Source organism: Perca fluviatilis, chromosome 9 (genome assembly GCF_010015445.1).
Source record: "Perca fluviatilis chromosome 9, GENO_Pfluv_1.0, whole genome shotgun sequence".
Taxonomy (NCBI): Eukaryota; Metazoa; Chordata; class Actinopteri; order Perciformes; family Percidae; genus Perca; species Perca fluviatilis.
The window spans coordinates 15,838,634-15,855,358 of record NC_053120.1 but is presented as its reverse complement, the minus strand read 5'-3'; the positions used below and the strand labels follow the sequence as shown (position 1 = coordinate 15,855,358).

Genomic DNA, 16,725 nt, shown 5'->3' with positions numbered 1-16,725 from the left:
GACGTTCGGATAAGTTTTATCCGAACGGAATCAAATCAAAGGCGCGAGAGATGATGTCCACTTTAGTGAAAGGCCAACAAATGGAAAGTTTTAAAAATAGAGACACATCAGATGCTTTGGGAAACATTGTTAAACTGTTTTTGCGCTGCCACAACAAAAAGCTTCAACTGAAGGTACTGATGTTAACAGACAGTGGGGAAACAGCAGTCTGACACTCTGTTATTCTTTCTCTCCCTCAGGTCTTTGTAGTCTGTCAACATACTCTTGTCTTCCTACCTTCGCTTCCGCTACTTGTGCCTCACTGAATGCTGTACAACTCAGCTCTGCTGCCGGCTTTGGTTTCCCCCCGACTGCAGGAAAAACCATTGAGACAAGAGAGAGGTCTCTGTCTCCAGAACTGCAGCCAACCTTTCTCAGAACTCTAACTGACCCCCCCCCCCCCCTTCCTCCTCCTTCTTTCCACTCCATAACCATAACCTCCAAACCTCCAGCCAGCTGCTAGCTGCTTTACCACAGACAGGGTTGGCAATCGCTATTCCTGGGCAGAAGGATCGACCATCGTCCCCCGACCAGTCCCGGACTGGTGCGCCTTCAGTGGGGGAGGGAGGGGAAGGAAGGCAGCTGAACGCCGTGCAGCTTTCCCCGGAGATGAAGCTGCAGGCTGTCATGGAGAACCTGCACAGGCAGCAGAGGGCCAAGCTGCTTATGGAGCAGCAGCTACAGCAGCAGGCCGCCACCCAACACAATCAGGTCCGCACAATTGTTGGTGGAGGGGATGAGCCGATGGGGAGCCCGGCCCCTGAGGCAGAGCAGGCCCAAATGGCAGCACTGGCTGCCATGCGTGCCGCAGCGGCCGGGCTGCAGAGGGTGACAGACAGCCCTATGTCAGATCGCAGCAGCGGTGGCGAGGACGAAGGTGATGAGGATGATAATGAAGACGGGGAGGAGCATTACAAGGACATGATGGGGTCAGATGAGGAGGAGCAGATGTGAGTAGGACATTTCTGTGGTCAAGTTGCTCTGAAACATGCAATCTGTTCCAGTGGTTCCCTTCATTGGTGCGTGTCTTTTTAACAATATTCTTTTTTTTTTTTTTAAATAAACACAGCAAACAGAAATGGGACGAGGAAGACTTTGAAGGCGAGATGGAAGAAGACTTTGACGACGACCTGGCGGAGGAGGGTCTGCCGACCGGCCATGACACAGTGGCTCCCGGGAAGGGCATCTTCCTGCTGCCCCACCGTCAACTCCACCCCCACTCCCAGCTGCTGAAGGCCCGTCCCAGTGTCGACCAGGAGACCCGCGTAGCCATCCTGCCTCCCCACGCCACGCACAGCCATCTGGGCGGGCAGGACCACGGCGAGTGGACCTACGAGGAGCAGTTCAGACAGGTAGGATGTCTTCGTATTTCTTCGTATACCTCCTGCTCCTCTGCTTGGTGTGTTCTTCTAAATGTACAATTACATGTAAATAAACATTGCTACTGGAGATTCAGACTCTTGCAGTCCATAACTGTCAAGTATCCCGTTTTGGCCGGGAAAGTCCCGTATTTTACCCTTCTTTCCCGCCGTCCTCCCGTATTAGTATTTTCCCGTAAATCTCCCGTATTTTAACCTGCGTTATTAAAAAATAATAATAGCCCGGGCCCAAGCGGAGTAAAAAAAAGAAAAAAAACATTCCCAATCTGAGCTCTGTCACTAGCCTCGCGATAACTGCCACCTGCAGTAGCCTACTACAGGTACTGTAGGTGGCTGTTGTCGCGAGGCGAGTGTGTGAGGTCAGATGATGAGTGACAACGTGGGGGAAAAAAAATAAAAAAATAAACAGAGATGGATGATGGACGCTACGACAGAGACGGTGTGCTGCCAAAACTTATGAAGGCTTTACTATGCATTCCCCATAGCAAGGCAAGTTCAGAAAGGGTGTTTAGCATGGTACGAAAGATTGTTCCAGAGAATAGGATGACGTTAGACAACAGAACTGTTTGCTCTCTACTCTCATGTAACATGAACCACTCTGTAAACCACTCTGGCCCCACCCACAAATACACTCCTTCCAAAACAGTCTTAAAGAATGCAAAGTCTGCAACAAATTTGTACAATAACTCACTAAAGAAAAGTTATGTGAAATTAAAAGAAAAACTGTGAAAGAAAAGCAATATGAAATGAAAAGAATGTGTGGAATGAAAATAAAATGTAAATGTAAAGACAAGCAATGTTATAAATTGTAAATGTTTTCAGCATTCTGCATCAAGTGGTGATTTTAGCTTTCTTGTACACCTGTCTTAAAATGTAAGGGATACTGGAGCTTGGTTGGGGTGGTGGGACTGCTCGAGGTGGGCACCGGAAAATTTCCCTTATTTTCACATCCAAAACTTGACAGGTATGTTGCAGTCATGTTATCAGCGTGGAGAACCATATCATCTATATTCTTAAAATATCTTGAAGTCAGCTGCTGTAGCACACTGAGCAGCTACATAAATCTAAACTGTTAGTTGTTGACCAGTGAGCCACATCTGGCCTTCACATCCTTCATATCATGTCACTTTCCCAGCTGAAGTAATCTGAGTCAGGGTGGGAAATTAACACCAGCCACCAGCCAAATGTTGATAACTCTAAGCTGAGGCTTTTAGGTTTGTCCTTGCCACCTGACATTTTGACACGTTACATCTGTTAAAGGTTCTGGTGTAAAACAATCAGCTTAGTGCTAGGTAAGACTTGAAATTTACTTAAAACTGCGGCCTAAGAGTGAATTGAATAGGACTGCTAGCTGAGGCAAAGAAGCTGAGGGCAGAGAGAGGGTAGGGGGGGGAGTTTAGTGCATTTTAACAGCTTTACCATGGTGGCGTTTACTGTAAACATGCTAGTGGGCTGGATATTATGAGGCCCCTGTGGAATAAGAGTTTACATGAAGAGATTTTAAGTCTGTCAACAGCTAAGTTTAGTTGGAGGGCTGCTGCTGATAAAAAAAGACTGAGTGCCGATGGAACGATGTAAAATCCACTCATTGATAATAGAAAATTACTTGTTTATTTTTTCCTTAATTTCTTTGCATTTTCTGCCATATTTGCCCCACAAAGTGACGCCATCTCGTAGTGTGCATGGACAATTCTAAAAAATTAGATTGCCATTCAGCATCAGTACAGAATGAAATGTGATAACAATGCTCCGTTTTGGGGAAATTGTTACTTTTGGTATAGTGGGATACAAGCCTTTGAGAAAAAGAATGACCTTTTCTGACAATGTTATTTATGTTTTAGAGGTACTAATAATTTGCATCAATATTAATGAACCTTTTAAACTTGCCGGAAAAACTATACGGCTACTTTACTGGGGAATAAAGTGTGGCATATTACCGAGTCACCATTTTATGGAACGGCAGTTATATGACCTTATAGAAGCCACTATTGAAATTCAAACACACTCATGGCCTGTAGCAATATGTCAAGCCGTAAAACATGTTTGACAGTATGTAGTAAGCAGCAGCCCTTTTTTTTTTTTTTTATCTGAGCAGACTTTACTAAACTCTTTTAAAAGAGAAAACTTGTTTAGGAGAAAATTTTTATATTGATGCCTTCAGTATGTTTGAGGTAAACAAGCTTCAACCCAAACATGTACTTCATTTTTAAACCTAACCATATATTCTGTAATTTAAGGCCTATTTCTTGTAATTACAGCGTATGGAATATAGCTCCTCTAAAACCTACACTCTGCTTCTCTGAATAGTCCACCCCTCCCTCAGTAAAGCCTCATATGTTGTTTTTCATGCGTCAGGTAGGAAACACAGAACATTTTTATCATGACATGTCAGTGTCGCTGGCGGTTATATAATCAAAACAGCCAGTATATTGGCTGTTAAGATGTTAAGTGTTACACAATCCACTGTTGATGTCAAGCCCACACAACGTTGTACTCCTCCTACTATATGGGGACAGAGCAGAGGGGAAGACCAAACTGCATGCTGTCATTTAAAACCTGCATTTTAACATGATATAGGGAATAAAGCAACAGCGGTCACATCTGTTTGCAGGGAGTCGTGGCTCTCACCCTCCTTACTGCTGATAGTTTATAATATTGTGAATCCAGGATGATTTTAGTCTTGCACGTTATTCACACAGGACCCATTTGGCCCCTGGATGATTACGGTGATTAGTAATGATTGCAGCTTTAGCCTCTTATTACATTGCTCTGTAAATGTGCTGTGTAAAGCAAAAATGGCCAACCTGTTATGACGAAGGCAGTCTGTCCCCTGATAATTCTAACCCAATGCAAATCAAACTCAGTGATTTCAGCCTTAATTTATATTTAGTGGGCACCATTTCTCTTCTGCTTCTTCTTTTTCTTCTGAAACCACCATTTGTGGTTTCTTCTTGACACGTGAAAAAGACACAAGTTAAATCTACAGAAAACTGTTTTTGAATGCATTTTCAGTGCAAACTTGATAAGGAGATTAAGAAATGCACAATGTTGAAATTATATTGTGATATATGTGGTAGTGTGGTGAGTCATACAAGCCCAAAGTAAAATGTCATAACTTACTTGGACTGCACGCAAGCAAATGTGCAGCCGCCTAAAACATCACCAAAAAGATCAATATGATGCAACTATCAAGGCTAGGAAAACTTCACCCTTAAACCCCCTCAGCCGACCACACAAATACCCATAATTGGAGCTTTATACAGTTCATTGCGATAATCGACAACTTTTCATAGGCTAAAACAGACTTGACTTAAGTTAGCCAAAGACATGGCTCTTCATGACAGTCCTTTTTTATAATGAAAGTCTGTGACTAAAGACTGAATTCAAATCAAACATTGTAAAAGCAGCACCCATTAGTGGGTGTTTTGGGTCACTAAAACATTAGTTCAAAGGTATTGTAAAGAACACACAAGATATGTGGTTGGTTATTCATGCTATGCAGTTGCATATGAATTCAAGTTTTATGGTTTTATGTAGGTTAACACAGAGTCAACGTTACAATGAAATGTATATGACAAGATCAGGGGTCAGCTGAGCAATAAAAGCACTGGTTGCTACAATAAGAGCACTAGCCATATATAAGATAAAATAAAATGACCAAAATAAGATAAAATGACAAAAGGATGTAAGATCAAATGTAATGACAGATCATTTCTTATACTATTTTTTTCACTTCAGAAGATTATGTTTTTAAGAACCATGGGAGAAAGTCGTGATCTCAAGTCTGAGTGAAAAAAAAAAAAAATTCTCATTTTGACCAGCATTGTAAAACCCTATAACTTACTCTTACTATAACTTACACTTACTTACTTTCATGTGTTCTGGTGTTAAATCGTGTGACGGTTCAATCACACTGGGTGGGGAGGAAGGGGTTAAAGCTGTACAGTTTATTTTGGGCAGGTGGGTGGAGGCTGCTGGAATGTGCCTGAGGGAGGGTGATAATGTGGCCACTGGGAACCCCAGATCCTCAGCAGAAACCGTACGTGTCTATCAGTCGGCAGCAGTTGGAGCTCTTCCAACCGGAGAACTGTCCTTTTCTATGTTAAGTCACGTTTGTTAAGTCCCAGTTTCACATACAGTGTTTCTAGGGCATTACAGTGATGGTTCATGACCCAGTTCAAGGTAAACCTCCCTATAAGAAATGTAGCATAGCGTAGGAAGAATTTGAAAAACTTCAGGAGAGGAAATTCAAAAGAGAGACCCTCCAGCCTCACATGACTGATGATTCAATAGTACTGTGGGTGGGAACAATGTCAATTAGAAAAGTGAACAGAAAGTTGAAACAGTTAGGAGAAATGCAAAATAAAGCAACTGGATTGTAATCAAACCGGTGTTTAATAGGTCCTGTACTAATGTAGTGAATCCACTTAAAGTAGATCAGTGAAATAAGTGTGTCACAATAAAATGGTTTCAATGAAAGTATTTGAATGTCAGTTCTTCACACCTAGATCTAAGGTGCCATCTACTGTAGGCGAGGAAATATGCACACAAACCCCACTTTTAGGTTTGCCCCAAAAACTGTGGCTAAGATATATCCACCAAGACCCGACCTGCATTCCTGGTGGATCAGCCAGCCACCTTCCTCTCTCTCCACTCTCAGCTGAAAGGTCAGACTAAATCAAGCCAGGAGGTGCTGTCTGTTTAGATGTTTGATTACGTTGTGGTTTTTAAGTGAATTAATCAAAATATTTAGGGCACTTTGCGAGCGGTGTCATATCTGTCTGTGGCAGGGTGCGCTAGTATTAAATAAAGGACAAGGATGTATGCAGATATCAAATTATGCCAGCATTGTTGGATTATTTTGTAATTGAAACTGATTTGCATTGCTGGTGTAGCGCAAATTCAGCAGAGTTATTTCAGTGATACCACTGCAACCCTTGAGCCCCCCCCATACATCTGTCCCTATCAATGTCCATATAAATATCACTCTTTGCAATGCATTTTAATTTCCAGGAAAATGTTTGCACTCCTTTTAAAGTTAATGGTACATGTGCTATCCTACAGCCAATGCTAATATTAACTTTATTTATAGCACCTTTCAAAAACAAGTTACAAAGTGCTTGCAGAAGGAAATTACCAGATAAATAATAAATAAAAGTAGAATTGATACAGAAATGAAAAGCGAAGTATGAATTACTAAAACACAATAAAATATAGGCAAATATAATATAGTCTTGCATGCAGAACCGTCGCATGGGTTGTGCCAACTGTGTGACCGCACAGGGCCTTGCGCTGGCCTCGCGCCTGCCTGGTTTAAAATCTGCGCTGGCCTCGCGCCTGCCTGGTTTGAAATCTTTTTTTTCTTTTCTTTTTTTTACATTCAGTGTTTTCTATGCCTGTTCTCAACTAGATGTGATCTCAAATGAAATTCCAGTTTCTCATAAAATCAAAAATCCCAAAATATGTTTTTCATTTATGATGTTATGCCGTTACCATGGTTACATTAGGGCATCCTGCGAGAGTGCGAGCGAGGAAGGAGACAGGAGAAACAATGTCAGCTACACAAGGGCACGACCGATTTTGCAAACGCTGGACTACAAAGGCTTTATTGCTGAGTTTGTGGGCAAGAAGGCAAGGAAAGTGACTTTCACTTTATCCAGCATGTAGGTTTCAAGTTGCTATATAAAGTTATATAAAGAATATAAAGTGACATGCAGCTGAGCTGCCATGCCGTAGGTCACACGGCCTCTTATTCTGACAGCTAAATAGTCCGTTATCTCTCCTAACAACAAAATACAAATACAACTATCTCTGTGGCAATGCCTTTCATCCGATCTATTTTGGCATGTATTTCAGCAACATGGGTAGAGGGCGTATGTCCACATTTAACACATGCACACACAGCAAGGCACACAAGAACACACACAAACACACACATGGATATGACTATATAGCTGTCTGAATAACGGCAGTCCCCGTGCGGGTTGACAGCGATTCTTGCGCGTGCATCACGGTGTAATAAACAGGGTTTCGCACATTAAGTTCGCACAGAGCAATACAGGCTTTAAATACACTAAATAATTCATAGTTCATAGTCTTAAGAAGAACTATAATTTGTATTGTCTTCATTTTAATAAGAACTACAAATCCCGACATTTTTCCTTAACTATGTTACGTAAGTTAGCTACATTAGGGGTCATCCCTATGTACCCAGGGTCATCGTTTTAAGAGATTGGTAAGGGCTATCTCTGCAGTTCAAACTGCAAAAGAACAAAGGAAGCTGGACTTTCAAATGCAGTTTGTATGGTAAAAATCCATTCAGTCACTGTGGACATATCAATGTCTAAAGTCAAGAAAACTGTCTAGCTGGCACATTTGAGGGTGTAGGTTTCAATGAGTATAACATCAGTAGGGTAAAAGCTATAGGCGGGTGATTTCAACATAACTGACCCAGGGAAACATACATTGAACATTTGACCTAGAGGAAAAAGCATTGCTGAGAACATGAAACCCCTTGAAAGGTCTCCTGAATGTGTCATATTAAGAGGAGAGCAGGGGAACATAGGACGCTGGGAACATAGATATGCTCCCCTACATGAGCTACGTTAGCTATGTTAGCAATGTTTGCTAGTCAGCCTAACCTTTTGTTAAATTTGTCCTGTTAACTAAAATATGTCTAGAATAAACTAGTTGGCTAGCTGCTGGACTCAATATAAATGTGAGAGATGAAGAGATGAGAAAAGTCATGACAAATTATGTTTCTGTTCACTTTTTATATAACTGCCCAACTCCCTTGCCCCCTGTTTTATAAACAATATCCTCCTCAGGCCAGAATTCTTCCAAAGGCTGTGCAGAGCCTTTGAAGTCTCCTCTCCTGTGTCTCTGTCTGCTTTAAACACCAGCAGCTGGGCAGATGGAGCCCAGATGGACAGTAAAGTAGGGATGTCTTTAAAAATTCATGGCACTCACCATGATCAGGGCGAATGGAGGGGAGTTTGCATTAAACATTAAATTGCTCTCACACACACACACACACACACACACACACACACACACACACACACACACACACACACACACACACACACACACACACACACACTCATTGTGAGTGGGGGGAGGGGGCTGTTAGTGACTACAGGAAGTGTAGCTCGAATGAGAGCCAATTGGGAGCGACACTTATTGGGATTACCCGTCAGGTTTCTGCTGATACAGCTGTCTGATAAGTGCTCGTTGAGTTTATATTCCTCTATAGTTCTGTCCAGGCCTTTTGAGCTACCTTAGGGTTGTATGAATAGGACGGACCATGTTGTTTTTGCATTTTATATGAACTTGTGCATTTTCACAGCTGTCAATTTATTTAGTTAAAAATCGATGGAAAGGCCTAACTGATAGAACCTAATCTGCTGAGAGCTGCTTTGAATTATAGAATTTAAATATATGAACTTTCTAAATGTCTCTCGTAACAATTTCTCTACAAACTTGTGTTGACAGATTGACAAAATCATGCAATGAATTAATTTTTTTCCATTTAATTGACAGCTTGTTTTCCTCCATCCTCAAATCCACTGGCTGGCCTTGTTGCTGTTAATGAATAACTAATGTCAAACAATGTTTAAATTATAAAGCTATGTCTTTGCACTGCTTGGTACTTACTCAAGCAACGTTTCGCACATTACTCTTATGTTTTCGCCAGTCAATTTGGTTTGATTTAACTCTTTATTTCAGAGTACATTAACTCCAGATCAACAAACTATTTGGTCATCTGGAGCTGTTTTCCTGAACTGGAGTCTGCAGGGGTTGAATTAATTAGCACAGGGGAGGTTTTGATTTAATTTATTATGTTGTGCCTGCAGAAGCCTCCATGCACAGTGCTCTGTGTTCAACACAAAAGAAAACAAGAGGTTAATGGGCCCTCTTCATGTCATGAGAACAAAAGGCCAAAAACAAAGGTCGAGGCAGCATTGGAAGACCCCTGAAAGTCTTCCTGTTGAGTGAAGTAGGAACAGCACAGGACGGGAAAGAGTAGGTGTGACTGAGAGAGCAGGAAAAAAAAACAGTCAGTTGGCGTTGGGCTTTGAACCGCTGCCAAGTAGAGCGTGTAGTACATGCTCGTTTTGACTGCTTCTGCAGAGCATTATAATCGTGTCCCAACGTGCAGCATGCAGCACAGAGCTGATGTCAGAAACCGTACAGCCATAGGGATTCTGGAAATTGGCAGGCGTTCAATATGGAGGAGGAAAGGGGGGTTAGAGCAGGAATGTAAACAAAGATTGCATAAAGGCTGAAGCTAGCTCCTTCATCCTGTCTTCTTTGGCCGTTATCTGTTATGTTGTATAGTATTGATTTTATTTTTGCACGCTCCTGGATTATTTTGAGCAGGGGAGACTCGCACAAATGTTTTGTCTTTGCCACTGTTGTTGTGTGTGAATCTTATTTTTGATTCCTCTCTTCTTTCTTTCTTCTTTTCTAAAGGACATATGAGTGCTGGTGCATCTCATTCTTTGCACTTTTTGTTCCTGCACAATGAACTCTGCTGTAACCTTGTTTCATAATATAAGCTCAGGAATCAATCTGCACTGAATAGTTGGAGTTGTAAACAAACAAAACTCTTAAGTGACATACTGCTTAAGTGATGCAGTAGAAGGCATTCATTTGAACAAAAGCAGTGCATGTGTGCTGTTGCCTTTGGAATGCTTTTGAAAAGGTAGCATGTGTTGAAGGCTTTCATTCTCAAAAGAATCTCAAGGTCTGAATCCCAGCTGTGTAGTCAATAATCTCGCAATGCCAGACCTTATGGTGCGTTCTTTTTGTCTTGTAATCGAGACTAGTAGCTCGAGCGTGACATCACATCCGTGTCGAAAAACGAATAACCGCGGGTTGTTGCATTCTTTTTGTCACACAATACTACGAGTCGGAGAAAAGATGTATTTTTGTAAAATTTTTAGTAACATTTAGGATTCTATTCACCCAGTTATTGACATATTACACACATATATTTCACAGTTTGATACATGAAAATTACGTTTTGATTAACGTTAACGTTAGGCTACTGCTCTGCTTTCTGCTCAAGACTCGGCTGTTGTCATATAGCAACCTAGCGTCTCTAGCCAATTTCAGCTGCACAAGCTACAAAATAACTAATTAGGCGGTATTTAACTCCTAATAAGACTGTAGCGACATGCCTATAGGTAGCAGTATACAGCGCTATGTGTACGACTTCTTCATTTGGTTACAACAAAGACAAAAGTGCTTAAAATTGTAGATAACCACAATGTTTACTACGTGTGATGCACGACGTAGCCATCTTTGAAAGTGAGCTCGGGGTCCTCTGAGTTCAGACGACTTGACGAGTCGTAAATACGACCTCGGGGGCGTTCTTTTTGCAACTTCCGGGTCGTAACTGGAGTAAGGCCTTGCCCCTCCACACATATATTCCTGGATAGGAGAAAAAAACGCTTTGGGTTGTTTGCATTATTTTTAAACTAATCACAATCGTCTTGGGCTCCGGATGCAGCGATGGTGGATCTGCAAAATGCAGGGCACACTTTACTGGCATTGTTTCATAAAAGACCCTAACCATCCATCCATCATCACATTTGACCCTTGAGACAACGCTTAGCTGCCCTGTCTTGTCTGTATGATAATAGCTGATATTCATTAGTTGTTGGGGCATGGCTCGGTTCACATAGTCACAAGTCGTTCTTAACCTCCATTTAACATCAGTATGAACCAATAATAGACCTTTTCTACTGCAGATATTTTGACATGTCATAGCAAGAAAGTCATAGGTTTAACTGATAACATTGTTAATGGCTGCATGCCATTTAGATGTATACCAATTCCAGGGCTCACTCATTGACAATACTTAATGTTATTAATTGTGCATGTTCTTTACCCGCTGTAACGATTCAAATGTGTAATATGACAAAGGTCTATTATCTTAAAAAGACACAGATACAGTTTGAGTGAAGTTAACACTAACAAAATGTGTCAAGACAATTTGTTTGCTACACTTTATTCTTTTACCGGATTAGCCTCTACATTATGACTTAAATGGGACAACTAATTTGACATTTTGAAACTGATATATTTCAGATTAAAAGGTATCACTAGGAGTTTTTGCCCACTAGTTGCGCCTGATTTGTGAGTCCCCATTTTTGTTAATACTGTCACCCTGAGTGATCGGATCACAAGTGGACAGCTCTAAGTACAGGTGGAAACAATATCAGGACGCATTGAGGAAGCATTGAGATCTGATCACAAAAATTGTGATGCATGTGTTTTTTGATGTTATTATTATACTGTTAGTGATGTGTCGGCGTTTTTTTTACTGTGCTGCCTGCTCTTGGGAGCTCTCTGCAGTGTTGTTCATTGGAAAAGGCAGCCACCAGTATACAATAACATTATTTTTAGTTTCATAAAACATCCCCAAATTCACCAATATGTAGGATATTACTACAGATATTCCTGCCCTTCTTCCTTCTTTTGTTATTTATTAGTCTTGCATTGCCAAACATATCTCCACAACGCTGTTTGCGCCGGAGAAACCGGCAAACTCAAAGCAGCGGCTGTGAAATGGTTTCATTTCCTATAAATAAAAAAAATTAATAAAAAAGTCTCCTGGCTCTAGTGGCTGTAATTCTGCACCAAGGCTGAATTTTGAGAAAGAGACTTCAGATACAGTATTAGGGGACCACTGAGGTCTATATAAAAGCATCCAAAAAGCACCATGTCATGGGACCTTTAAATGCTTTTATCATGAAGCGGCAAAATCAGGAAATGTTGTATCTTCATCAGCAGTAACAAAACACAACTCCTATAAGCAAGCATGAAACGTGAAATAAAGCAGATAGGCTATAATATGGAAACATGGAAACTAAACTTCAGACCACAGAGATTCAGTTAGAAGCTACAGACGTACTGAGAGGTGTTAGACACCCAGAGACTTTTAAAAACCTTTTTCTCTACTGCACAGGTCACGCTGCCCGTCATTATGTCGGCACACAGACAGACTGTGGGCAGCCTTTTTCAAGTCATCGTACGTTTTTAATGCATGATTTATGTGAGAGTAACAACTGACATTTATAAACACACGCTCACACAAAACCAGCCTATGCAAACGGCAATGATTTACATGTTTATTTGCATATAGAGCGGGGAAGTGAGAGACGATCACAAGTGGTCACTCAAGGACGCATTTGGAGACACATTCTACAAACAGGTGGGAACACCCGTACCAAGAGCTGTCCACTTGTGATCCGATCACTCAGATCGGATAAAACCAGGTCGGAACGGGGCCTGTATCTCTTGCACATGCACAAGGACGCACATGCATGTGTTTGATATGATACACAGTTCTGCCCACTATTTCACTGATTGACAGTTGGTGGTGATCAAGAATTGTACTGTAGAAAAAGATCAAGATGGAAAAGCAGCTAACGGTTCAGAGAAAGGAGATGTATTTTTTCCCTGCTTGTATACCAACAGTACGTATACAAGCATCTACAGTACACTCTTTATGTAAACTATGTATTTAACTCTGCAAATGTTTTCTTAGAAAACATGTATTTCTGTAGTCTCTGAAGAATACACACAATGCCTTTTGCTGAGAAACAGTGAGTCTAACTTAACTTTGTTTACAGAAAAACTCCACAGGGTACATTTAAGTTGCATTTAAATAGCTTTTTTTGGGGGAGGTTTGTGCTGCCAAGTGTCCCAGAGCAGAAATGAAAGGCTCCATGTAGAGAACACCCAGCTTGATCAAACTGCAGCCATTCCACCTATTGATTTGTGTGGGTTTTGCAACATGGCCACGACATCTCAGTCTCTGATGAGCCACATGGACAGATATCTGCCCTCCATTGAGCTGGGTGTGCCACATATGTTTTTAGGCCACCGTTGTCAACCATTAGACTGTCCTGCCCACCCCCCTGTACAGCAAGGTGCTTCATCCATACTCTTTTTAGCCTTCTCGAGCCAGATTAAATATCTCTTACATGTCTTCATCCTGTTTGTATACAAGCACTGTGACAGACCTTCCTCTGAAACTGCAGCTACCCTTCTATCTCTGTCTTCATCTGTCTGCTTCCAGACACAAACTTTATCACTGCATCTGCACTGGCGCTGAATAAATACCTTCAGCTCATTAGATGATTATCTAGGTTATGATTTTCTGCTATTCTGAGGGGAAGGCTTGTTTACAGATATACATCTTATGTTGAGATATTTGTGAGGGAAATAACATTGTACCAGGAGCACCAAATAACTGATGCTAAGTGTGGTATCAGTTATTTGGTTGCTCTATTTCAACATGCTGGTTTATAACCTTTAATTGCTGTTACACCCACTTCCCCTTCGATCGGCTCAGCTTTGCCCTGCCCAGTTTTGGCATCCATCATCGTGATACTACTCATAAGCATTGCGGTTAGAGCAGATTGTTCACAGCTACATACATCAGACTCTCGAGGGCCCTGGGAATGCTGCCTGCTATTTTTGATTCTTATCCAAATCTACAAGCCATGGCAGCTGACGGTAGCAGGCAGCAATAGAGCGCAGCATGTTAGCGGGGGATTGAGCTCATTCTGGTTTTATCTCATGTCTTCATCAACTGGTTTTCACCTTTTTCTCGTGTCAGCAGGGAATACTGTATATCCAATTATATATTTAACAGAAGCCAAGCATAAAAAACCTTTGCTAAAGCCCTGCATACTCAAAGGCCTCACTTACAACTTCTCACACCATAACGAAACCATGTCCTCAAAGATCATTGAATTATCAGAGGTGTATTCTGGCGACAGGAAAATTGTAGTGTGTGAAAATAAAAGGAAAACGTACACATTAGTTGTTTTATAGTTCAACTAGGGTGGAAACCAAACTGAGAAACTTCATTAACAAACCAGGATAGAGTTGATCTTGCAGATCATGGACATACTGCTTTTTTGTTTTTTTTGTTTTTTTTGCTACAGTTGGCACGTTAAGATATGTGGTTTTATGCAGCAGTTTTTTAGTGTGTGTGTCATTCTCAGTGTCTTTTTGTTCTTGCTTATCGCTTTTTTTCATTTTTAGGGGAAATGTGACTGTAGCAGATAAGGTGAAGTCCAATACAGTCATTCAGTGGTGTTGTTTTTCTCAGCAGGCTGTTAGCTCCTCATCCTCAGTCAATAGAGTTGATTTTACAAGGTCATCCGGTCAGTCAGGATTATGATGTGTTTGATCCTGCCTGTCAATAAAACACTGTTCAATGCCTCTGCAATCGGGCAGGTCTATTGTTGCTGTTAATTGTGTGCATGTGGGGGGGATGGGAACGGCAGGATGGGGAGCAAAGGAGACAAAGATGTATTCATTGTAGATCTCAGTTTACGGAGACATTTTGTCACATTGCTGTCAGCTCTGTCGACTGACTGGATTATGTTATTTTCCAGATAAACATTAGAAGAAAGCAATTTAATTTGCGTACTGAAAAGTAAAGAGTGGTGGCTATTTGTATTTGAACTGTTCAGCGGACATGAAGAAAATAGAAATACTAATGTTACATTACAATCTATCTCTTTTTTTCCGTTGTAATGAAACGAACAGGTTCCAGGAGTTATTTTGAGATGAAGTGTTATTCGTTTTTTGCCATGCGTCTTTTTCAGTTTGCGATTTTGTTTTTCCTAGATTGGCTCTTGACAGCTTCTAGAGAAAAAAATTGAAGATTTGTTGGTTTTGATCAAAGAAGGATGTGTGTATGCGAGCAGGAGTTTGTTTGCTTACTTGTTTTGTGGATGTATTACATTCATGTAAGTTGTCTATTATGTGGGTATCTATCTTTCTGTATATTCTACATTAGATGTCTCCCTGTATGTCCGATGAAGTGCTAAATGTCATTCCTAGAAAGAATCCCTTTCTCTTCAAATACTTCCATAACCTGGTTTCTCTGAATAACCTGGTTACTTTAGTGCACACAGACAGTTTGATTCTGAGGTGCTAATGCTTTTTACATTTTAGGCATTACCACTCATTGTCTAGTGATGAGCAGTGATAGCCAACATGACTTGTCAAAGAAAAAGCACAAAGGAAGAAAGGAGACGTCACAGCTCTGCTCACATTGTTTGATTAACTTGATCTCTGGAAAGTGTCGTGCCAACAGCAGCAAAACAAGAACATGGGCTTGTCACTGTAGGAATCTGATCCATTTTTTATTATGTTGTCAAGCAGAACGGACAGATTAAGAAGTCAGTTGTGTTATTTTAATGTTTTTTCAGCCAGTTAGAGGCTGACTCGGTCATGCTCAGCAAAACCTGTAAAGCCGCTTTCACACATGCACTACAAACCTGAAATCATCTAGACATTACCCGGTTGAGCCGTATGTGACAACGCAAATGTCCAAATCCGTCAAATTGGACATCAAACGGTGTTTACCCTGCCAGCTCCCTAGTACAAAATCTGTGTAAACTCCGATTGCGCCGAATGTGTAAAAATTGACAGCGAGATTGATGCCGAAATCATCAAAAAAATTCAAGGAACGGCAAGAGACTCTGTTGTTTATGACCAAAACTATGAATATCTAATAGGGACCTAATTCCTCGGACATAGTCCGGAGTATATATGTGAAAACGGCTTAAGTTGGCTATTTTCAATAAAATAAAAGTCCAATCTTATCAATATAATGATCCAAAAAAGAACAAAAATGGCAGCTCTCCGCTTGTCTCCTGCATTGCAGTACACCATGTCGTGTGTTTTGTAAATTGGGTGTCACTGTGTCTTCGTGACTTTGACCAGGATCTTTTGATGGAAAAAAAAAAAATGTGACTGCAGTGTTTTGTGCCTAAAATAGTGGAGAGATTCAGCAGAATCCTTGGCTGTGTTAACTGCCTGCTCTGTTTATGACCTTACTGTGATGAAGGTAATCAGATAAGAGCTTCAATAGTCCGAGTATTGCCTTCTTTGCAGTAAAATTGAATTATGGGCTGACCCCACTCACTGAAATTCCTTCTGTCACAGAAGAAACTGTGTTCTGAGGCCAAACTGAACCCAAAAGCTGATGAACCACTTTCACTATCAGAGAAGATCTCTGCTATATTTTAGTTCTTTTACCTACAATATCCTCCTTCTAGAAAATAAATAGAGATATTTTTTAATTGTCCTTCAAGATAATTTTATCATCTATTCCCTCAGGCAGAGCATTGCATTGTGGGATTAAAGTACAAGCTATGGCACTTTATTTTCTTTGTGGGAGTACTCATACTCATAAAAGGGAACAATGCTGTGTTTGAAATGGCTGATCATGTGTTCATGAACTGTATCAAGACCCCCCTCTCCACTT

The 16,725-nt window shown here is 41.0% G+C and overlaps 1 protein-coding gene across 1 annotated transcript in view; it reads left to right on the top strand.

Annotated features, from left to right (window-relative positions):
- The window catches only part of arid3a (AT rich interactive domain 3A (BRIGHT-like)), a 51,500-nt gene that overhangs the window by 17,609 nt on the left and 17,166 nt on the right, over positions 1-16,725 (top strand). The window contains exons 2-3 of the mRNA XM_039811182.1: positions 240-989; positions 1,109-1,391. Of these exons, the coding sequence (XP_039667116.1) occupies positions 649-989; positions 1,109-1,391 (624 nt within the window). The 5' untranslated portion in view covers positions 240-648. The remainder of the gene's footprint in view (positions 1-239; positions 990-1,108; positions 1,392-16,725) is intronic.